This window comes from Garra rufa, chromosome 13 (genome assembly GCF_049309525.1).
Source record: "Garra rufa chromosome 13, GarRuf1.0, whole genome shotgun sequence".
NCBI classification, from domain to species: Eukaryota; Metazoa; Chordata; class Actinopteri; order Cypriniformes; family Cyprinidae; genus Garra; species Garra rufa.
This window is the reverse complement of record NC_133373.1, coordinates 29,688,532-29,713,671: the sequence shown is the minus strand read 5'-3', so window position 1 is coordinate 29,713,671 and position 25,140 is coordinate 29,688,532. Positions and strand designations below refer to the sequence as shown.

Sequence of the window (25,140 nt, the reverse complement as noted above, 5' to 3'; positions counted from 1 at the left end):
AAAAACACAGCTGTGGATCATTCCGGTAACAACACAGTATTAAGAATCAACTTTTGAACAGGGTAATTTTTATAAATTCAACTATTATTTTCTCTTGTGGACTATATGTAAACGTGTTTTATGTGAAATGTCTTATTCAGGTCAGTACTAAAAAAACAAAACAAAAAAAAAAAACATGCATTTTGTATGATCCCTCTTATTTTAGTCAAATAATTAACATTTTGCAAATTCTGCAAGGTGTATGTAAACTTTTGACCTCAACTGTCTCTGAGTCCTTTAACGTAAATAAAATCAGCCAGGAAGGATTTCGGGAAATCTGTTTACAACCACAATGTACTAATCAATACAGTGGAGTAACTTACGAAGCACTAAATCAGTGGCCTTGAGTGTGTTTCCCAACACACGCACACACACACGCTAAACTAAATGCCTCAGTGAGGTTCATTAAGCTGATTTCCTTTGAGGGCTGGCCTACATTTGTCTAAGAAGCTCCAACTTCTTCTCTGTGATCAAACAGACAGATAACTGTCAGAGCCGGAGCGATCAGGACATTCGAACAATAGCGCCGCCCCCTACCAGCCCTGAATTGTTACGCTTGCTTTCCTAACCTCTGCCCTTCTCTTCAGGCCCACGTAATACTGAAAGGCCTGTGCCATCTCTAGTGCGCTATATCATCCAGTCTTCATAAGTGTGTGTGTCTCCCTAGGTTAAAGGTGCTATTCTGTTAGGTCACGGAGATCAAACCTAGTTGATGGGACTTTAATTAGCATGAAATGGGCATTTCATCTCTAGTTCTGACAGTTCTTCCCCCCTAAAGAGACTTCTCAGGAGTCCCCTCTGAACGTAAAGTTATTTGTTTAAAAAAGGTTGTTCGATGTTGAAAACTTTTGATTAAACTGCCAAAAGGTATTTAGAAATTGTGTCTTTCATTTTGTGTTTTTCATTTAGCATGCACTGCTTTAATGAACTCATTTGTCCTGGTGGTTTATTTAAGCTAGTCTACGTGTAATTTGCTGTAATGCTCGCTAAAATGGTAAGCTTAGTTTAAACAGCGACAAAAAAATAATAAATCAGGCCAAGCACATTTGTACACAAACTTTTGTGAAAGAATGATGGTTTTGACGCACAAAGCACACATATAGAGCGCTCATTACTTTCAGGGCGAAAGGTAAGAGGCTTTTACAGGGCAGTTTGAGTTATGACCCTAAAAACCTCTGGCAACATCTGGACTCCATATTATGGGCCAACCAGTACCGGACACGGTCACAGTTTAGGTGGTGTAATGAGGTCATCATTTCAACAGAACTGCTAAATTAGTCTGTTAAAATATTGCGAAAACAAGGTGATCAATATTAGCACATAATGTATTGAAAAATTTCGGCTGCACAGTTAATGGAAGAATAATTGCTATTGCTTTATTGGTTACAGCTATTTAAATTATATGCACTACCAGTCAAAAAGTTTGGAATAATTAAGATTTTTTAAGTAATATTGTAAAATATCGTTACAGTTTAAACTTTTTTTTTCATTTGTTTTAAAATGTATTTTATTTTATTTTATTTTTCTGATTAATATTACCTTGAAAAAAATTTAAAATGGGAAAATAATTAGGATTTTAATTTGAGTTTATTTATTTTTTAAATAAATAATACAGTAAAAATCAGCAAGATTGTGAAATATTATTGCATTTTAAAATATTTTTTCCATATTAATATGTTTTAAAATGTATTTTATTTTATTTTTGCTGATTAATATTAACTTGAACAAAATTTAAAATGGGAAAATAATTGGGATTTAAATTTTTATTTATTAATTTTTTAAATAAATAATATAATAAAAATCAGCAAGATTGTGAAATATTGTTACTGCTTAAAACAACTGTTTTTCGTATTAATATATTTTAAAATGTAATTTATTTCTGTGATGGCAAAACTGAATTTTCAGCATCATTACATCAGTCTTCAGTGTCACATGATCCTTCAGAAATTATTCTAATATGTTGTTTTGGTGCTGATTTCTTATTATAATCAATGTATCAAAAATGTAATTTGTTTTATTTTATTTTTGTTTTTTATTTTATTTTATTTTTTAATTAGATTTTTGCTGATTAATATTAATTTAAAAAAATGAAAATGGGAAAATAATTGGGATTTAAATTTGTATTTAATTGTTTTAAAATAAAAAATACAGTAAAATTCAGCGAGATTGTGAAGTATTATTACAGTTTAAAGTAAATGCTTTCCACATTAATATATTTTAAAATGCAAATTATTTTGGTGCTGATTTTTATTATTGTCAGTGTTGAATTTTATTTTATTTTATTTTATTTTATTTTATTTTATTTTATTTTATTTTATTTTATTTTATTTTATTTTATTTTATTTTATTTTATTTTATTTTATTTTATTTTATTTTATTTTATTTTATTATTTGTGCTGGTTAATATTAATAGTAAAAAAAGAAAATGGAAAAATAATTGGGATTATTTTTTTTAAATTAAAAAATGCAGTAAAAAATCAGCAAGATTGTGAAATATTATTACAGTTAAATATTAATATATTATATTAATATATCAATATTAATATATTTCAAATGTCAATTATTTTACTGATTTCTTATTATTATCAATGTTGAATTTTTATTTTATTATTTTATTTTATTTGTGCTGATTAGTATTAATATAAAAAAAATTGAAAGTGGGAAAATAATTGGCATTTTAATTTTAATAAAAATAAGCAAGATTGTGAATCAGTATTTATGTGAATAGTGAATAGTATTACTGTTTAAAATGAATTCTTTCAATATTAATATATTTTAAAATGTATAATTTAAAATGATTTTATTTATTATTTATTTTTTTGCTGATTAATATTTTTAAAGAAACTGTGGTGCACTACCATAAAAATATTATACAAATATTAAATACATTAATATTTGAACACCAAGTATAACTGACAGCTGAGCAATAAATCAGCATATGATAATTATTTCTGAAGAAAAAAACATTACAAATACATATAAATAATTGGGATTTTAATTAAATAAAAAAGTACAGTAAAAATCTGCAAGATTGTGAAATACTATTACAGTTTAAAATAACTGTTCTGCATATTAAAATATTTTAAAATGTATTTTAATCCTGTGATGGCAAAGCTACATTTTCAGCATCATTACATCATTAGTCTTTAGTGTCACATGATCCATCAGAAGCTGTTCTAATATACTGTTTTGGTGCTGATTTCTTATTATTTTCAATGTTTTATTTTATTTTATTTTATTTTGCTGATTAATATTTTTTGTTTTCCAGATAAGTATATTTTAAAAAACAGATTTTTCAGCAACATTACTCCAGTCTTCAGTGACACATGATCATGCTGTTTTTTTTAAAATTATTATTAATGTTTAATTTATTTCAACTTTTGCTGAATAATATTTTTGAAGAAACTGTGATACACTACCATAAAAAATGTAATATTGTAAAAATATTAAATTAATATTTGAGCACTAGTTATAATTGATAATACCTGAGCACCAAATTACCAACTAAACATAAATAATTGTGATTATAATACAAGTGAAAATATTGACAAAACATGGTATTTGTCATCATCTTGTGGCTCTGCCAACATTTGTTTTAGGTAAAATCAATCAGCTTGTGTGTGTGTGTGTGTGTGTGTGTGGGGGGGGGGGGGGGGGGGGGGGGTTATTGTGTGCTGCTGAGGTCAGAGTCAATGTGTCATGGATGAAAGGCTGTGTTTGCACACGTGCTGGAGGTTAAAATGAAAATTAGTTAAAAAGCAACAAAGAAAACACAATGGACGATTCTCTGAAGGAGCGATGGGGAAGAGAGAGAGAGCGAGGTGGCTGACATTTATAGGACACTGCCATCTGTATGGTAATTGCTACACACTGGTAAAGTTTGATCACACATGAATTTTCTTTCTCTCCTGCTCTCTCACTACTACACTACACTACACTACAAATATTACCACATCCTGCACCTGACCCAGAACAGATGGCACCCCCTCCCCTCTCTTCTTGCCCCCCTGGAGACAATGCCCATCCAGTAAGGGGCATTTTTAAAGCTGGCATCCTTTTGTTTGGGTGGCAACTCTGCATGTTATATGGATTAGGAAATTTCTGACGGTGCTGGTTGATAGGAATCAGAGCATGTTGTTGTGCCTTTGGCTTTTGTTGTAAATCCTGTCTTTAGCCTGTCTCCAGTTTTCCATATGCTGTCCATCCTGGGACTTCACAAGCGCTGGTCCCCACATACAGCAGAGGCTTGATTGACAGGCTGACACTGAAATGCCACAGATAATCTGTTGAATACTGCTGGCATGTGAACATTCCAGAAGAGACATTTTTTAAGGTGTGGGGTTTTGAAAATACCATAAAAGTTTGTGTTATATATAAAGTTATATATATATATTCAACAGTTCTTTCTGGTCCTCGATTTTGATTGGCTGAGTGGAGTGCGATATTCTAGTGATATCAAAACTCCAACCGCTTCACCGTTTGTATCACTCCACTTGCGGTATTTCTCACAGCGATTTAAGTGTCATGGCGGACACTTAAATCCACTGTAATTTTATAAACAATACTGTTTTTGTTTCACAGAATGTAGTTTTAAGAGTTTTTAGGTGGGGAATGTACTTGTTTAGATTTCAAATATGCGGTTTGTGCATAAAAGGTAACTTCTGTTTGAAAATTTGCTTCAATGTTTTCGGAGATGTTCTGAGCTCCAGGGCGTAGGCAGCCATTCATGAACCCGCCAAGAGCAGCCTCACCTTGCCCGTGTTACTTACATTTCTTTGTGAAATTTACTAGCAATTGTTCCATTAAGATTTTGTAGATTTCCTACTGTAAATATATCAAAACTTTTTCTCAATATTTAGATTTTTTGCACCCTCAGATTCCAGATTTTCAAATAGTTGCGTCTCAGCCAAATATTGTCATAAAAAGCCATACATCACTGGAAAGCTTATTATGTATAAATCTCAATTTCAAAAAAATTACTCTTAAGACTGGTTTTGTGGTCCAGGGTCACAATTATGAAAACAAATTGAATTTCAGCCATAAAGCAGCTCTACAGGTCAAAATTTCACATTTGTAAAGTGTAGAGAAGATATTTATCTATGTAAAATTGTATTGTTAAACCATTCCTGCTGAAAAAACAAACAAACAAACAAACAAACAAAACAATAGAAACCATATTGGTATTGTTAGTATTGGTTTTATTGGAAACTGTAATGAACCCTGTGGGTTTCTACTGGTAATTGGTCATCTTCTATTTGTGGTTTGTCAAAACTAAACCTAATAGAATATGTCCCAAAACACACTACATAAAACCATTTGTAGTATTTGTAGTGGAAGCCATTAGAATTTCTGTGATGGTTTCTATTGTTTTTCTTTTTCAGCAGGGATATTTTAAAACATCAATGACAGGTAATCAGAAAGTGTCCCATTTTATCCATATTCACCTGAAAATCTCAGGTTTGAAAAACTAAATAGCATACATACAGTGTGTTATACAGTGGCCAGTTCTATCAGTGTACACACGGTGGTGTGTTATTGTCCCAGCTCACGGCTTTGTTTTTGTTTTTTCCATAACCAGGCAGGATAAGCCATCGGCCAGATGGCACAGTGGGGTCTCCCATGGTTACCTCATCCTGGGGACCAAACATCGCAGACACGCACACATATACAACACAGACTGTTATGTAACCAATCAGTCTAGACAGTCCACTTTATAATCGCAGGTCTCTCTCTCTCCCTTTCTGCACTCCGCCAGACCTTGTTTCTCCTATATTGCAGCAGTATAATTCTTATTCAGTCTGTTTATTCTAAACCAGAGAAATGGTTCATTGTGACACATTGGTGGGCGGGTCTTCAGTCAGCTTTCAGACCATGTGACTGAAGTTTGTAAACACAAACCCGCTCCTCGGTCCAGCAGGATATTAGACGCACAGGTCACGATGGCCTCCGCACAAAAGACACCCCCCCCCTCCCGTTCCCGCCATTCGCACGTACACGTACACACGCATGCACAAACAGAATAAAACACACTCGCACTTGAAGTCTGCCACGCTGCAGCTGCTCCAGTTTCCATGGTAACGTGCAGAACAATGAGGTAAGAAGCTGCGGGGGCCAGCCTGAGTGTGCGCAGCGCACGCTTTCATATCCACTCGCGCTGAGAGTGTGTGTGCCAGCGTTTGTTTTTGTGTATGAGTGCCTGAAAGTGCATGTGGATATGCCCTGCCGATTTCTAAATCAACTGAAAGGGAGAGAGAGAGTGAATAACGAGGGAGATACTCGTCCTCCTTTGTCAGAGAGGGCTTGGTCAACCAGATCTCTCTTCATAGCGAGGCAGATGGAGGGAGAATGGCTTGACGAATGAAAAACAGGAGAGGTTGAAAAGAAAACGAGGGGAGAAAGTCCAAAACATGCTGTTTGCTCAGGACAGAAGAGAGCCAATTCAAATATATAGATATTAGATTTGAGTCAAATTGAGCAAAAGTAGTAAAAAAAATGGATTTGTCCAGTTATTTATGTTTTAAATGAGTGACAGGTATTTTTATTTGACAGGATGATTTAACTGTGGGTTTTTGCTTTCAAAGTCGTAACTTATATTCCCTTGAAAGTCATAACTTAGTGAGTTGTTTCAGAGCTGTTTGAAATGTGGAAGTTGCCGCCCACAGAGGGGCTTCAAGCACGTCTGAAATGTAGTTCAGCATTTAGTTTCTCAATTCCTGACAGGACTCAAACGGCACTAGCGGCGAAACAGAAGCATTCATTCTTTGACAAGCTCTTTTGTTTTCAAATGTCTATTTATTTTTCAAAATGAGGTATTTCAAAGTGCTGTGAGTCGCAGCACCAAAATGTACATTATAGAAAAGGAGAAAAAAAAAACACTTTTTTTCCCACTGACCCAGTTCTATGAACCCAATACTTACAAATATATAAACAAAGAAAGAAAATACAGCAAAGAATAGAAGCCTTATAAATGGAGATAGAAAGAATTTTTTGTACAAAAGAAACAAAGGTAGAAAAAAGGATAAAAACAAGATAAAGTGATATCTACTCAGAACTCATTTTCATACGAAAATATAAGTATCAAATTTAGTATGTATCAGAAGCACACTAAAGCATAAATGTAGGAATTAGTAAAGCATGTCATAACAGAGAGATTATAAGACAAAAGGATCCAAAAACAAAACAACGTGTCCTTATATTACAAAAATCCTCAAAAATCGAGGTCTTACAGTACTTGTTAAAGGTATATAAACTTCCAGTCTAGTTATTGGCAGCTTTTGACATCTTTATAAAAACCAAAAGACAATAATCGTATACAAAAACAAGGCAGACTGAGTGTACGTTCTTTTAAGATCTAATCTATTTACAAAAGTGTCTGACATCAAGGTGCGCAGAGGTACATCCATGAGATTCAGCACCTGTGAGGTGTGAGAGCTATCATGTATAGCCATTCGAAGTGTCTCGTGTCATTTGTTTAGAGTCCGTTTTGCAGGAAGAGCGTGAGCACAAAGTCGACCCAATCGCGTTTCGAAGACTAGCTGTGTTTGTAAGAGTTTTTTTCGTTGAAGTCTTGTCGTTGTAACGTGATTGGGGTGACAAAGTAAACCTGAAACATTCTTGACGTCAAAAAATGTGCAAAAAAGTGTCAGCAGTGAGTGTCCCTAGGATTTATTTCTGGCCGTTCGTCTTTCGACGTCGACCATTAGGCCTTCAGCCAACGAGGGTTAAAGGTTAGCGAGTCCTGGCCTGCTCGAGCCTGCGGAGGAGCTGTTGTCGTCGGGCCTGCAATCTGTCTTTCTCCTGCTGGAGTCGATGCTCTTGGGCCTCCAGGGAGCTCACATACTCTGTGGCCTTTTTCAGGATGACCACCTTCGCCGCCTTGTCGTTGTGCGCCAGCTCGGGCACCTGGTCGCGCAGAGTGAGGAAGCTAGAGCGCAGGTCGTTGCGCCGCTGGCGCTCCAGGATGTTGTGGTTGCGCCGGCGTTCACTGTCCTCAGAATCAGAGCACCGTGGGCTGCTGGAGTCGCTCTTTCTCAATCGCTGGCTCTGTACGCTGTTAGTTGGGGAGTTTGGGGAAGAGTTCTGGTTCCTGCCAGTGCGTAGAGTTATAGTGCTGTTGTCGATTCGGAGCTTCTTGCTTGGGGGAGCGCTGGGAACGTCTTGCTGGTCGGAGTACGGGGATGGGGCTGCGTAGTTATGCTGCTGCTGGTGGATGGAGGCTGCTGCCGTCCTCTTCAGAATGAGCTCCTGGGGAGCTTTGCTCACCCCGGATCCCAACCGCCCTGCTGCGGAAGCTGAGGCGGCAGACAGACCAGTGCTGGTTATCTTGCTGGTGATGGAACGCCTTTTCTCCACCGTGACCACATCGATCTCCTCTTCGTCTTCTTCTTCTTCGTCATCTTCATCATCCTCATCATCATCATCTTCTTCTTCTTCATCATCATCTAGAGGGAGAAAAGGAGATTTGGGTTAGCAGGTTGTTGTGCAACTGTTCCCATAAAGGTGCACAGGTATGAACAAGTGGAGGAAACATGCCTTGTTTTCTCTGGGTGTGTGCTAGAGTTAATGTCTTTGTGTGGGCAGATGAGACAATTGCTCAATGAACACGCTCTCACTCTGTCAAACACAGCGGAGCTGGATTCTACCCAGACTGGACCACCTTAGATTTGACTTTGCACTCTTAACACACACCCTCTATTTACAGCGTCTAATGACGGGGTTTGCAAGCACATGAGCATTGTCGTCATGTCATAATTTCTTGCAAAAGCTGTCAAGTTAGACATTTCGCTCAGTGCTTTTTCAACTGGTGACACATTTCGAGTTAAGCTTAGTCGGCCTCAGTGTGACGCCCGAGAGCTATGTTTATGAGATAATGGATGTGATTATCAGCTAAGCCACACATGAAGACTGTTTGGCATTTACTGGAGCCCACAGCCTCTCACTTCAAAAGCTCCCTACAGGAAACCGTCTGCCAGCGTTAAGGAGAGACCAAACGGGGCAATTTAGTCTCCGACAGAATGCAGACAGTCAGCCCGTTCCCCTTTTCTGGTTTGCCGCGAAAAGGGATAACAGCACGGGCGGGAAAAACGAGCGTTGTAATCGCGTGGTCCAATTATTCGCGGGCTTTGCCGAGTAACACTGATCTGATGGCGTCTTAAGCCGCTGCCCTGGAGAGGCGCCAAGCAGACAGCTGGAGGAAAGGCTCCGCTTGTTCAAAGCCGTCACCCTGTAAAGAGAGATGACCCATCATCTCTTTTTTCCCCCTTCCTCCTCTTTTTTTCCTGTGATTATCATTCACGGCACCTCTCTGGAAGATGCACGGCTTGCCAAGCTCAGCCCACTGGGCAGAAAGAAGGGGGGTGGGTTTGCCTTTATCGTAGATGCACGCGCATGCCTCCTTTTTCGCATGCTGGTGCCCAGTGCCAGCTCTTATTCTCTCACCCACGTGTGATTGTCGTTTGGGATTTGCATTTGAAACAAGTCCTCATTTCGAAGGGAAGCGACTTATTGGGGGGCACTGAATTTAGGGGCTTGGCTTTTATGCAATCTGCCCTCGCTCACACTCCCTCCCAAACATCTGAGCCTGTGGTTTTTTACAATCAAGAGCTCTTAATTTGGAAAAATAATAAATAAATGACATTTCAAAGCCAATCCTGTGACCTAATAAATTCTCAAATTAGATTGTGATTCCATGCCTAAAGCCAGATTAATGCAGGGCAGATAAGGACATGTTTTCCCATGTAATGTGGCTCAGTGACGTTATTCTCTGCATTAAATCTTTAACCATGAGCTTTTTTAGCCAAACATCATGGACAACATCAAATATTACCGCCATCTACTGGGTATGCAGACTGAGTATTACATAAACTCCCCATCACCGCCCACTACTACTACTACTGAGTGTTTGTGTGTGCCTGCGCGCGTGTGACCGACAGTCTGGAATGTCACACACTAATCCGATTCAGGGCCTGTCATATGATCTTCAGCAATTACCCCAATGACCACTTACAAACTAGGCCAAACTATAGACTGCCAAACTATTTAGCAGCAGCATCATTGTAATTTGGTGCTAATGCTGATTAATAAAATTTCAAATAATCTAAAAATATATAATCATTCTTTGCATGTATTCAAAGTGTTTCTAGGGAACACTTAACCTTACAACTTTACATGAACAGCATGTCAGGAGACACTTACCAGAGTCACTAGGAGTCTCGTCTGCACTGACTGGAGGCAAATGTTGGCTCCTCAACAGTGTCACACTTTGGCTGCTGCTGCTGCTCCCATTTCTTTTGTTGACTGGATAGGGGAAAACCACGGTAGGGTCCACACACTCCGGTATAGAGTGGCTGATTTCGGGCGTCTTGACTGTCGTTTCTTTTGCAGCTTCAGTAGCAGTAGGAACAGAGACGGCTTTCCCTAGTTTCTCATTAACCACCCGCTCCAGTTTCTCACGTGCCGAGAAACCACTCCACATGCAGTCCTGAATGATGATGGAATTGTCTGTAGTATCCAAAACTGAGCCAAAGAGGTCCCCATCTGATGCCCCCCAAATGTCGTCTTCTGGTAAGAACAGAAGCTCAGAAGCCCAGTCCAATGGGTCTGTTAATCCAAAGCCCATCAGAGAGCAATCCCCAGCCACCGCACCCAGCTCCCCTGGGTCCCCTGGAAGCGCTGCCCGGCTCGGGGACAGAGGAGGAGTGGGCAGCAGCTCGAATTTCTTCCAGATGTCCTCACCAGGCGGTGCAGCGTCTGGTCTGCAGAAGTAGAAGTCATCCTCGTCCGGGTAGAAACAAGGCTGCAAGGAGTCAAACTCCAAATCAGAGTTCATGGTTTTAGCTGGCATTCCCCCTGTGAAAGACACAAATTGATTCTTAGAATCACCACAGCTTTTGAAATAAAACATCAAAGACACATGGGAAAAAGGCAAACATCTTTTCATTAATGACTCTCCTTCTATTGTCTTTTAAATGTCATCTCACTGTGTGGTGTGAAAATATTCATTAACCCTCTTCGATCAACTTTGAACTGTGATTGCATTATCTCTTTCAGAACAGCTTCTAGAGATTTGCAATGATTGTAATAATAATAAATAATAATGCACAAAATTATTAAAAGCTTTTGTCATAACAAAGACATCTGTAAGTAATTCATAAAATATCACTGTAATGTATTTTTTGTTGTCATATAGTTTCAAAAAGTAGACCCTAAAGTCACAGATGTCTTTGAAGTGTCCTCTCCACATTGTTTATTGTGATAGCGTTCATTAACTCACTTAAACTTTGGACTGTAATCATAGGACAAGAAACAAACTCCTTCAATAGCAAGTCCAGCAGACAAGTGAATAGTTTAGAAATAATATTGAAACAGCTGACACTAAAAGACGTGAGCGTCTTACCTCTGAGTGTGTTTTCTTGTCCCTTCTTTATCGCAGTCACTGTGCCCCCCGTTTGGAGTCGCACATCTACCGCGGCGACTGAAGACTGTTCAGCGCCTCTGTGTTTCGGGCTGTGATATTATTCTTGCTGCTAGCGTTTAGAAGAGACACTGGCTCCTCCTCCAGTGGGCGGAGCGAAGGCGAGGTATGTGCTGTGTGATTTTCTTTGGAAAGAGCATCAGTTTGCGCTATGGTGCTTAATTTGCTGATAATGAAGGACAGGATTACTCAAAAATGAATAAATGTTACAAACACGCGTGGCTTTTTTTAATGAAACGCAAAAGGAGATGTTGAGCAGAATGACAGACCTCAGTTTACGGTCTCTTTTTATTGTGTGGGAAAAAGCAATGAAAGTAAACGAAGACTGCCAGTCCCTTTAATATTTTTCTAAAGATATTTTGTGTTTCACGAAAGAAGTCGTAACCGTTTAATGGTTAATAACCTAAATGATGGCTGAATTTTCAAATTGTTACTTAAAGAAACTGAAGTAGAGTTGTTTTTGTTTCTCCTCGACACTGTAATTTGGCTTTATTCAGAACATAAACGCAGTTGCAGACTATATCAGCGTTCAAATGGGATGAAACGTGTTGTGAATGAATCAGAGCGACTCAGCAGCATCTCTCATTGTTCAGGTCAGTGAGGTAACGGACGACCCGCATAACATCAGCGGTGTCTGTCGACTCACTTCTGCCGCCATGTGGGCACGTGATGAATATGCTTTGCGCGCGTCTGTGTTTACATTCAGGGAGCGAGGTATTTTTTGTCTTTCTGCTCACCCGCGAAAATGCGTATCAGATGGCGCACAACATGAAAACGTTATAGTATATAGTGTTGATTTACTAATAAAGTTGAGATTGTACGATTAGGTGGGTGTAATGGGCGTGTAGGGAGGAGATGCCATTATGTAATTGTTCTCCGCCTCAGCGTTTGAAGCTATGTCTTTTTGAGCCACCACACGCTTTAAAAGAGGGTGTTGTAGGGATTTGGGGTTTGGAGAAGAAATAAAGATATTAAAAATATATTAATTCATTTTAATAATTCCTTATATTACGTTCCTCTTTTGTGACTTAAAGTAATAGGGCAAATAGTTGTCACTTTTAAACCAAGTGAGCATTTCTCATAATGAGTTTATTTTTTAGTCAGCTTGCAACTTTACCTTAAAGACTTTAGAGTTTTACTATAAAATGATTTATTTTTATTGTCCTGAGATATGGAACAAAGTCCAAAGCGCATCGATTACAATCATATTGAAATTATATAAAAACATATGTTTGAAATGATTTGGTCAGTTACTCGGATGCACAGTCATATTGGTGATACTTGGATGTAAACAACAGCTTTGATTGCGCGGTTAATGTACTACTAAATATGTTGTTCTGCTAATTTATGCTGTCTAAACTAGAGATGATTGATCGGTTAGTGATCGGAATCGGACGATTTTTGCATGATCGGTGACCGGCCGGTCAATTTCTCCTCTTGCCGATTCCTAGCCGATCCTTTTATTGCCAGCCGTGCATGCAATTACGTCACAGCCACGCGCGCACTCACAGTCGCGTGTAAACATGTCTTTGGTGTGAGTGAAGATGACACAAAGATCGCAGTTTGCAACATTTATAAGGCCAAAATACAACGTGAGGGAACAACCACGAACCACGCACATGTTTGGACATGTGGAAGATCGCCCCCCCCCCCCCCCCCGCTCTGCATATTTTGCATGTCTCTCTTAGTTAACACACCTGATTCAGCTAACCCGCTCGTTAGAAGTAAGCTTCGTGAATGAACTGTGTTCCGATTGACATGGTCCCTGCGCAGTGTTCACTGCTCCCTACTCCCTGAGCAGGGGATATCCGTTGACGTTTACTACACTTTCATTCATTCACATATTTGCGCTACGCCACCGCATACAGCCTCTGCACACTCTAATAGTTCGAAGCGAGCATATATGTTACATTTGAAGGTAATTTAAGCGTGCGCGACATGAATTTAATTTGTATTTATTTACAGATGCATTTATGTTACACCTCTCTAATAAGTTTCATTTGTGTGTGAAGACGTTGTATGCGGTGGCGTTGCGCAAATATGTGAATGAGTGTTACGAAGTTTAGTAACGTTACCGCTGGATTAGTCTCGCGTAGGCAGACCGTCAGACTGACGGCTGAAGGTCTGGAACTCATGGCAGCTTTCATTGGCCAAGTCCCGCCCATAAGACCGTTTGATCGACATGTCAAACAACCAATCACAGTTTGTTTCGTTCAGCGTCACGTTTCTGTGCGTGGAAATGCCCCCACAACAACAGACTGGCGTGCAACAAGTCAGTCATTGAAATAACCAGCATTGAAAGATAACGAAGAAGAGGGAGAACAAGCAGTAAGTCAGTAATTTGTTCACGAAGGTCGCATATGTGTATAACAACAATGGCGTCTGCATAAGCACATTTTAGCAAAACGCCGAGTAAATCAGTCTGCGCTTTGTTTCCCGGCGGACCGAAAATAAACGCGACACTCGCGTCTTCCGGAAATCCGGTCAAATTCAACTAATCAGATGACGACTTCGACATTCCTGAAGTGTTTCCAGTTAAGCGTACCATATGCATCAGACGTTTAGCCAACGTTCCGTGGGCGTGACGTCTGAAGCTGAGACTACCGCTGGATTAACTGGTGACAAGGCAGAAATGCTGTTAATGCTCAAGTAATAGCATTTAGTACTAGCATTGGTATTTATACCTGTTTGAAGACACAGTGCACTTTTTGTTATTAAAGTTATTGTTGTGAGATGATCCTGTAATTAATGTTTTTTTAAAAATCCATATAAAATTAATTGAAGAAAAGTAGATTTTTGTATATGCCTGCTTTGTTACTTATATTTTATTTCTAATGTTTTCAAGGCTCAGAGCACTTTATTTTGTTAAAGTTATTTTAATATGAGAAGATGCTGTAATGTTTATACATTTCTTTTATTATAAAATAAAAAAAAACATTGAGGAAAAGATTTTTGCTAGTATAACTATATACTATGTTAGTTACAGGAACTAATTTTATACCTTTTTCGAAGGCACAAAGCACTTTATTTTGTTGTTAAAGTTATTTTGTTGTAAGAGGATCCTGTAATGTTTAAAAATGTATTTTATTATAAAATTAATTTAATTAAAGAAAATATTTCTGTATAGGCCCATGCTTTCATTACAGTTCTTAAAAAAAAAATCGGAATCGGCAAAAATCGGAATCGGCAGGTCACACTCACTGAAAAATCGGAATCGGAATCGGCCAAGAAAATTGCAATCGGTGCATCTCTAGTCTAAACCATGGGAAACGTGTGGAAAAAGTGCAATATTTTGGCAAAGTTAATAGTTGGTGAAGATATGTGCAAGCAGTATTAATTAAGATATTAGCCTAATATTTCACCTACCTGACAGGAAGTGATAAGAACAGACACAAATGTTGTCAAGATACTTGCTCTAGAAATCCTGGTTCAGTTTGGCCATCCACAAACGCCTTTAGTTCCTCAGACAGTTTTTCGCACTCTTCTCCTTGATTTCTTATAACTTTTGGCAGTCTGTAGTACTCCAAATGTTTTTCCCAGTCTGACCAATTAGAACAAAACATGACAATAATTTACCATTTTCAGCAGCAATAATTAGCAAAATATGCAAGTTTTGTTCGGTTCAGTGGCATTGTTAACGTTCACTGCCATTGTCATAATTTTGTTTTCATGTTGAAATTATAAAAAACCTTCTGTCCTAATAACATTTATATAACATGTTGTTGTAATATTTGACCCTAGACCACAAAACCAGTCATAAATAGCATGGGTATATTTGTAGCAATAGCCAACAATACATTGTATGGGTCAAAATGATCAATTTTTCTTTTATGCCAAAAATCATTAGGATATTAAATAAAGATCATGTTCCATGAAGATATTTAGTAAATTTCCTACTGTAAATATATCAAAACTTAATTTTTGATTAATAATGCATTGCGAAGAACTTTATTTGGACAACTTTAAAGACGATTTTGGATATTTTTGCACCCTCTGATTTTAAATTTTCAAATATAATTTTCAAACAAACCATACATCAGTGGAAAGCTTATTTATTTAGATGTATAAATCTCAATTACAACAAATGTACTCTTATGAGTGTAGTTCACCTTCATTGTAAGCTTTGTTCACTTAAAAGACAGAATTCACAAAAAATCCAATACTTCTTATAACATATAAAACTCTTAGACTAGACTCAAAATCTAGTTATTTAGATATAACCCTTGTGAGCTCTTCCCACTGTGACATCCAGCCCGGCCTCACTTAATATACTTGAAGTTTGCTTCTCTTGTGAAAATAGTTTGTTGTGGGAACTCTGCGAGAGAAAGACAGAGACCGTAAGAGAGGGTTTGGGATTTAAAGCGCTCCTCTAGAGCCCAATCTCTATGACCTCAGCTCAGGAAGAGCTTCCTGTGTGAAAGTGAGGGGGAGTGGGAAGCTGTATACTTTAGTCGCGAAGTGAATGTCTAGTTCCGTCAGTCAGTGTTCGATTTGTCCATGCTGGCCTTGATTTGCATACTTTTCTTGTTATAAGTTTGCAAGTAAAACACGAAGGTGATTCATGGATTGATTCAATAGCATTTAAATGACTTTCAGTGTAACTCATCTGTGATAATAGCTTCATATTAAGCTCTTTATGTGTTATTCCATTTAAAATAAGCAGTTTTATATCTTCTAATCAAAACATATGAAATTGCCAGTGTTACATACTCAGTGTGCGTTCATACAGCTCAGTCTCATGTTTTCCTGTCTTACTGAAGCGGTGGGTGGAGTAGTGTATGGATGGTTAAGCAATTGGGCCAGTTTGGATAAAACATTCATATTTAGAGAAAATACAAAAGAAAGGTAAAGCCTTAATCACAACACGGCGGGAGACAATGAGAGCACACAGGCCAGGACATCAATAGTGCACACGATCGGAAGTCAGGCCCGGGCGCCTACTCCTCAGCTCTGGTATACAGAACGTGCATAAAATGCGCAGGTTTATGTCTTCAAAGGTGTTAGAGATACATTTGAGTTTAATTTTTGTGCTTTGGCTAAATTATTGCTCTTTAAATACTCACATTAATGGGTAAAGACATTGCAGACACCAATGATTTTCTTTAAATTCTTTCAAATCTATTTTTTCCAGTGTCACTCACCTTTGTCTAGAATCTTTCATTTTTTTCTCTTTCAATAAACAAACACACTCAGAACTCCAGTAGACTTTGCTTTACTCTAGAGCCTCTTCTTTCATCACCAGACCTGTCAATCATTGCAGATTCCACAGTGGCATAATTCCTTAACAAATGACAGACAAAATCAACTTTGTTTCTGTATGGCAGAATTCAATTAGTAACCTTCAACCCTCTTACCTCACACAGTAAAACCATTTTTAAGTGCCTTCGCTAAACCTTTTAAAGTAATAGCTCGGCAAAAAATGAAAATTCTGTCATTTAGGCTTACTCACCCACATGTTGTTCCAACCTGAATGACTTTCTGTTGTGAAACACAAAGGTGAATTTTTAAAGAATATCCTGGCTGTTCTTTTCATGTAATAAAAGTAAATGGGGACTGAGGCTGTAGGGCTCTTCTTTGAAGTCATACAATAGCTTTATAGATATACAGAGGTTATCCTTTTGTGTTCAGCTGGATCACGAAAGTGAGAAAATAATGATAGTTTTCATTTATGAGGGAACTATCTCTTTATATAATGGCTCACACCTGCAAGGATGAGTATTGAGTCTTGCTTTAGAAGACTTTTTTATCCCACTTGCCAACAGAGTTACTTTGACCTATAGTTAATGTATAGTGAAAGGAATAAAAGTGGTAGATATCATCTCTCTGGCATGCTTCCCTCGCTCTGTCATCATATAGCTTTTCATCCTTTACCATTAGCTGTTTGGCACAGGTTTACATGTGAGTCAGTTGGATGCAGGTACAAGTTCGAGCAGCTACGAAAGGAATTTAGTCGGTCAGATAGCATCCAAGATATTTGAAATCCTTTCCTGTGTCATGAACTTTCTAATTAGATGACTTCACACAGTCTGAAAAGTCTATCTATCTATCTATCTATCTATCTATCTATCTATCTGTCTATCTATCTATCTATCTATCTATCTATCTATCTATCTATCTATCTATCTATCTATCTATCTATCTATCGATCTATCGATCTATCGATCTGTCTATCTGTCTATTTATCAAAGAATTTAAGTTTTTTTTTGAGGAAAACTCTTCAGGATTGTTCTCCGTATAGAGGACTTCAATGGGATCCAATGGGTTGAAGGTCTAAATTGCAGTTTCAATGCTGCTTCGATGGGCTCTACACTTCCCCAGCCAAGGAATAAGGGTTTTATCTAGTTAAAAGATGCGTAATGCGTGAAGATATGCATGCATATCGAAGAACTATCGAAGCAAGCATTTATGGTTAAAAAGTATATAAATTAGATTTTTTTTAAATCATTTCACTAGATAAGACCCTTATTTCTCGGCTGGGATCATGCAATTTGGACCTTCAACCCATTGGCTCGCAATGAATCCTGGAATGTTTTTCTCAAAAACCTTTATTTCTTTACGACTGAAGAAAAAAGACATGAACATCTTGGATGACATGGGGGTGAGTAAATTATCAGTTCAATATGGTTAATAATAGTAATGGTCTTATTTTCAAATCATAAATCTCAATGTTTCTCTGATCTCTCTAGGTGTCTGTATATGGGTCAAAGACGTTAAGATGTCCACGTCAAAAGAAATTTACAAAAGTGATTTCAAGGTCTCAAATAAGCTTTTGGAGAATAAAATGTCTAAATTTGGTTGAAATAATGTTATATTGTCATTCAGTGTAACACAATATTTATGTAAAAATTCAAACATGTTTATTCTGACTCATACATATTAAAATATATAAAAGAATAATGGAGCGTATTAAATTGTATTGTGTTTTAAATGAGTAAAAAATTCTTACTGACAAATGGGCAAAACCTAATTTTAAACTATTACAACTAATTAGTATTTGGGGTGGAAGTAATTAATCTTTTAATGTGTCATAAATTGATTTTTGTTGTTATATTCCTGACAAGATTGTTACACTGCATGACATTAGTGGGTGTCTTTTTTTCTGTAAATTAGGGGAAAAAAACATTTGCTCAGAAAAACAAAAACAAAAATGCAATTAAATTAAACAGAAAACGTTTAAAGATTTTTTTTTTTAGAAAAACAACAAATTAAAGCAGTATTACACCTATTGTTTTTATGCTTAAACTCTTTTTAGTCTTTGACCCATATATGTACATGTGTAGGGGTGTGTGTCTTTTGAGAGTGTTTATGTTACTACATATGGTGTGTGCTTTTGTTTGATTTCCCTTCTGGTTGAAGTGGAGAGAGATAAAAGATAGAGCTAAAGAATCCTGCAGCCCTTCTTAGTTTCTAGGGAAATTCCGCATAGCTGACTGAAATAGTAACCAGAATCTTCACTTCACATCTCTGCTACTCTTTCCTGTCTTTACCACAGCATCAGCTGAGGACTTCCATCTTTTTCCACCCTAAAAGACCAAACATAGGTTCTTTCTTTCTTTCTTAGCCATCCATTCATTCATTCATTGCTCTTTCTTTCTTTCTTTCTTTCTTTCTTTCTTTCTTTCTTTCTTTCTTTCTTTCTTTCTTTCTTTCTTTCTTTCTTTCTTTCTTTCTTTCTTTACTTGGAATGTTCAAACTCTATGCATATTGTAAATTGCACTTTTTTGATGTGAGGTGGACTGTGAAAGAGAGTTTTTCACTTCTGGCTTCATTCTGCATCTTACTTTTTTCTCACTACTGTTCAGATCCTTCAAGCCATTGTCCAAACAACAATTGAAGACAGGCCAGCAACCTAAATGACCCCGTGGCACCAGGCTGTTCTGCTCCCGTCGGTATTTCCACAGGTCACGCCGGCGTACATTTGAGACTGCAGGTAGAGCTGACGAGTGTGTGATTGACCGTGTAAAAGCTCATTGGTTTGTTTGCACTGTGCTTGGTATTTCAGACTGTATCACACAGCTCGAGAATGATTTATTACAGCAAAGGCCTGTTTGAACAGACGTTTTCATCCCCGATGAGACTTTGATGAACCCCCAGCTAGTTTATTTGAGTGGAGCAGAAATATTTGTGGAGGAGGTGAGAGACCATCACTTCCACTTTTATCCCTCCTCGAGTTTAAGACTACCTTTACTTTACCTCTCTTTAGCTTGGGATCAAACTAAAAGAAGTCTCTTATGCTCATCAAGGCTGCGTTTATTTGATCAAAAATATAGAAAAAATGCAATATTGTGAAATGACTACGATTTTACATTCAAATCTAATTTATTCCTATGATCAAAGACAATTTTCAGCCTCATTACGCCAGTATTAAGTGTCACATGATAGTTCAGAAATCATTCCAATATGCTGATTTACTATCAGATCTGGAAACAGTTTTTTTAACTAATGACTAATGACCTGACTCAGGATTCTTTCATGAATTAAAAGTTTAAAAGAACAGCTTTTATTTAAAAATAGAAATATTTTCTAACAATATACACTACAGTTCAAAAGTTTGGGGTCAGTACATTTTTATTCTTATTTTTTTTTTTAAAGAAATTCATATTTTTTGTTAGCAAATATGTGTTAAATTGATAAAAAGTGATAGCAAAGACTTAAATTGTTAGAAAAGATTTATATTTTGAATAAATGCTGTTTTTTTTAACTTTTTACTCATCAAAGAATTCTGAAAAAGTATCACAGGTTTCAAAAAAATATTTGAAAAAAGAATTAAAAGACGTATTTAATGATAGTGTATATTTTTAAGTATACCTCTTTTTGGGTAGTTATTTCATATATAGTTTTATATATGGGTCAAAGATGTAAAAGGGTTTAAGCATATAAACAACAAGTATAATACTGCTTTAAATTGTTGTTGTTTTTTAAAAAAAAACATTAAAAAGTTTTCTGTTTAATGTCATTGCATTTTTGTTTTTGCAAAAAATAAATATACATTATTTATAGACTATTTACTCATTTAAAACACAATAAAATTTAATATGCTCCCTTATTCTTTTATATATTTTAATATGTAAGTCAGAATAAGCATGCTATTTGAATTTTTACGTAAATTATGTGTTACACTGAATGACACTGTAACATTAATTCAACCAAATTTTGACATTTTATTCTCCAAAAACGTATTTGAATCCTTAAAAGTAGACACTTTACTTACATGTGTATATATATGGGTCAAAGATGTTAAGTTGTCCACGTATATGTGTGTGTGTGTATATATATATATATATGTGTCACGGTTTTATATCGCATTTTATTAGATGGATTTACACTCCAAAACAGACACACACAGCCAGTTTGTTCATGCAAACGTCCACATAAATCAGCCACAAAAATAAAACAAAGTATCCTACATTTTTGCTTGTCAGATCAATGCTGTTTCTGTTGCTTTGATGGGATTGCATACAAGCTCTTACTTGCCACATGGGGACTTTTTAAGAACGAATTGGAAATGCTCCGATGTAAATCATGTGTTTATCCATTCTGACACTGAAATGTATTGTTGACGCTTGGAGGTCGATGTCGAAAGCCTCTGTAGTGTTTATCTTTGTCTGTCTTCTGAACAATCTTATCCATTTCGTTCACATTGTGAGAGTGGATCCACAAAACCAGGGCTCTTGAGTAAACCTGTCAGTCATTTTAGAAACTTGTTTGTTCAACCGCTCTGACAGTTTGAGTTAAAGCTGTTGCGAAATATGTTCAGTTTAAGAGGCCCTGATAGGCCAGAGCGGAAAGCTTTAAAGGCGGCGTGTAAACTGAGTGTGTGTAAATTTGGCCTTGGACAGGCAGGTTAACGACCCTATTGTTGCAGTGTAAAAACCATGAGGCTGACTTGCCATGAATCTCCTGTGTCATTGCTGGTTAACTTCTGTTTTGTGTGTCTGGATATGTATATGTGACCCTGGACCACAAAACTAGTCGTAAGTCGCAAGGGTTTATTTGTAGCCAATCGTATAGGTCAAAATTATCGATTTTTCTTTTATGCCAAAAATCATTAGGGATCATGTTCCACAAAGATATTTTGTACATTTACTACTGTAAATATATCAAAACTTAATTTTTGATTAGTAATAAGTAATAATCTCTGCAAAGTATTGTCCTAACAAACCATGCATCAATGGAAAGCTTATTTATTCAGCTTTCAGAAAAATTGAATGACTGGTTTGACCTTATGAATGACCTTATAAGCCCGAAATTATTCATACCCCTGGCAAATTCTGACTTTTACAATGAATCAGGGTAATTAGGATGCGTTGGAACAGATTTGGACTATTTGGAATAGTATAGAACTTTGGATTTTCTCGTAGACTTTTTGCAAATGGTATGAATAATTTTGGACAAGCCACTTTTTGTTCAAATGTAAATAAAAGATGAGTAGTAATTTTTTTCACAATGATGCCTCTTGTACACCCTCTTGTTGTCTTCTGGGAGATGTCTGTGCCATTTCTAATAAAAAAAAAAACTTGCTGGTTGAATAAAAGTAACTTTAAGTCAGAATTTGCCAGGGGTATGAATAATTTTGGGCTTGACTGTATGTGTTTTTTATTTTTAATTTTTTTTTGCTGTGCTGTTATTTACATGATAAAATTCCAATTAAATACCATTTACTATACTATCATTAAAAAAATTAACACAATTATGCACCAAAATAGTAATGGTGTAATAGTTCCCAAACATTATGTAATTATTTACTTAACCTCATTCTTCCAAACCCAAATCACTTACTTTTTTCACAATTTGTGATTTTTTTTATGTCATAATTCAATAAATAAGTTCAAAACAAACAAGCAAGCCTTGCCCAGATTTAAAAAGTAACACAAAAGTTACGTACCACATTACTTTTCATACGTAATTAGTTACTTTTTTAGGGTGTAACGAAATATTTATGTATATTCAATAATATTTAATATTTCAATGCATTACTTTTAAAAGTAACTTTCCCCACCACTGATTATATATCATCTAAAGCCATTTGTGTGGGAAACAGATGAAATTAAAATACTTTAGTGTATTATATTGACCTTTTGCAATGAATCGGTTGATTCAGTTCAAGAAACTGGTTCCGTTCTTATTTGGTAACTGTGCAATAAGGGAATAAGGGATCATCATTATTTCTTACGCAAAAGCACATGAGTCATTTGGACCACTTTATGATACTTTTATAGTACTTAAATGATACTTTCATGGTACTTTTGCATCTTTTTTAAGCTTGGAAGCTCCAGGCACAATTTTGCATGGAAAAGAGTAACCAGAATTTGTGTTCAGTGGACAAAAAGTAAGTCAAATGGGTTTGGAAGGATGTGAGGGTGAGTAAATGATGCAAACGATGACAGAATTTTCCTTTCAGGATGAGCTAATATTAACTAATAGTTTGACAGACAACACTAACAATAACAGATGTTTGTTTTCCAATAGATAAGACATGTTTAGATATGAAAGGAGCCCCCTACACATGAGTAAGTGCTGCGCTTTGATGATACGGTTTAAAAGACATGGCTTCATGTCCTACGGATAAGGGCTGAAGATAAGACCTTCGGAAATAGCCACCATGTTTGCATGTGCAGTTTAAGGATGCAATAATCCAGTTTTTCTGTTTTCATAGACAGGGTATCTCCTGCTGCGACCTGCTTGAACTCAGTGGCTTGTTCCTAGAGGTCACAGAGGAGCAACCCCTCTATCTCTTTCTCTCCGTCCTCCCCTCGGTTTTCTCTTTATCTGAGTGTGTTTGTTTGGATCAGTGGGGGTCATTAGGAGACCAAACATTTGCCTGATCACAAAGGCAAGGATGGTTAATATGTTTCAACGCCTCCATTAGCGTGTGTCATTGTGTCCCCCCTTCTCGTAGTTTCACGCCCGACATACATCTCACCACCTTAAACTGAGAAACGGAGAGAGAGGAAGAAAAAGAGCCCAAACCAGAACTGCAACACTTCCTGCCAACGTGCCCAATCTTGCCCGCATCAGATCTTGTTCGCTTATGGGAAGTGGGAGCGGAAAAAAGAGAGAGGAGAGAGAAAAAAAACGTAGAGGAGGCGAGAGATAAGACACAGTGAGAGCTGAGCAGATTGTCCGCATAGAGGAAAGTGTTACGGGTCTGGGCTGGGTAGAGTGTGAATGGGATGTGAGGGCAGGCATAAACAGGAAGATTGCGAGTGTGTGTGTCGGGTTATCTGGCTTCTGAGCACTCCACTCCTGTCTGGACTGACTGCCACCTTCCTGCCACCTCTGATCTCCTCTAAAAGCTAGCGTATCCGGCCATAATTTTAGCTCTTATAGGACTTGTGTGTCCTTTGAGTTAAACAAGCCTTTTGGAACAGTTCGTAAAGTATTTAAAACCTCAAATGATAATAATTAACAACCCAAGCTCACAAACCCAAAGTTGAAAGTGAAAATGACCTTATTAGACATAATAAGGATCGAACAGATGAAAATATAATCTGAAGAAATTATCTCAAATTATCTTTTAAGGCTCTTCAAAAGCCTCCAAATCAGTATCCAATTTGTAATAAGAACCAGCATGCAGAGACAAGACATGAAAGAGAAGCTCAGCGCATGAGAGTTGGTCTGGACGCCTGTTTTTTCTTGTAAATCAATTTGAAACAATTACACTAAAGCCTGGAACAACGCGTTGCAAGCTTGTGTTGATGTGGCGGGAACAAAACCTCAGTACTCAAGGGGCTGATAGAGTTACTTTCAACTGTCTGTTCTGTTAAACCACATGTGTTTTTATTCAGGTTGACAGTTTAACTAACTTGCTAAGCAAGATTCTCTTTAAACTGTTGCGTTGCCCTGATTTTATATTTGTGCAACTTGCAAATAGTTTTATCATAAGGCAAGACACTGTAGGTGAATAGGATAAAAAATTAACTAATAGTTATCACCTTACTTACTCAGTTGATTGATTACATTGTTAACTGCAAACATTTTTTGTATTACAAGTTTTCTGAAATGTAAGGTTTCAATATGCAAATGAGGCATTGTTTAATTAAATATGCACTGGTTTGCATACATTTCTAGTACGAAAATCTAAACACTGGATGAAGTCAGAAGTTGTTAAATTTTTTTTGACATATTAGAGTCAAATGTTTTTATATTTTGTCACTCCATAATTCAGAAAATACTTAGAACTGGCAGAAAACGATAGATCTTTTACAGTTTATTGGGGAATAAAATGCTGTATAATAAAGCAAATTGTATATAGTCAGGAATAAAAAAAAGTGCTACTAAAGTGAAGATTTATGGCTCAATCTATGAGAAAAACTCATTTTGAGAAAACGGCATTTGAAAATATGTATTGTAATTAAAATGTCTTTTGAATGTTTTCTTTCCACTGGTAGAAAAACCAAAAAGGCCAAAATCTCAAACAGCGTTTTTGCCTGCAGTGTCTCCCCTTAAGCAACTTGCATTGTATTCAAGGTATACATTTTATTTCATAGAATTGTTTGAGTTCATATTAATAGCTTTGACTAAATGGGTAGTTTAGCAAATTTAAGCACAGTTCGTGACACATGAGATATCTTCTGAAGGGCGCATTTGAGAATACAATTGTTTTCTTTTTTTTCCCCTCAGGAGTT

At 36.8% G+C, this 25,140-nt stretch overlaps 1 protein-coding gene across 1 annotated transcript; it reads right to left on the bottom strand.

The window, feature by feature from the left end:
- Nucleotides 1-6,830: 6,830 nt before the first annotated feature.
- mycn (MYCN proto-oncogene, bHLH transcription factor) lies at nt 6,831-11,569 on the bottom strand. Its single transcript, XM_073816439.1, has 3 exons — nt 11,435-11,569; nt 10,234-10,887; nt 6,831-8,480 (listed from the first exon to the last, which is right to left on the bottom strand). The coding sequence occupies exons 2-3, from the start codon at nt 10,880-10,882 to the stop codon at nt 7,768-7,770; spliced, it is 1,362 nt and encodes a 453-aa protein (XP_073672540.1). The 5' UTR covers nt 10,883-10,887; nt 11,435-11,569; the 3' UTR covers nt 6,831-7,767.
- Nucleotides 11,570-25,140: the final 13,571 nt, after the last annotated feature.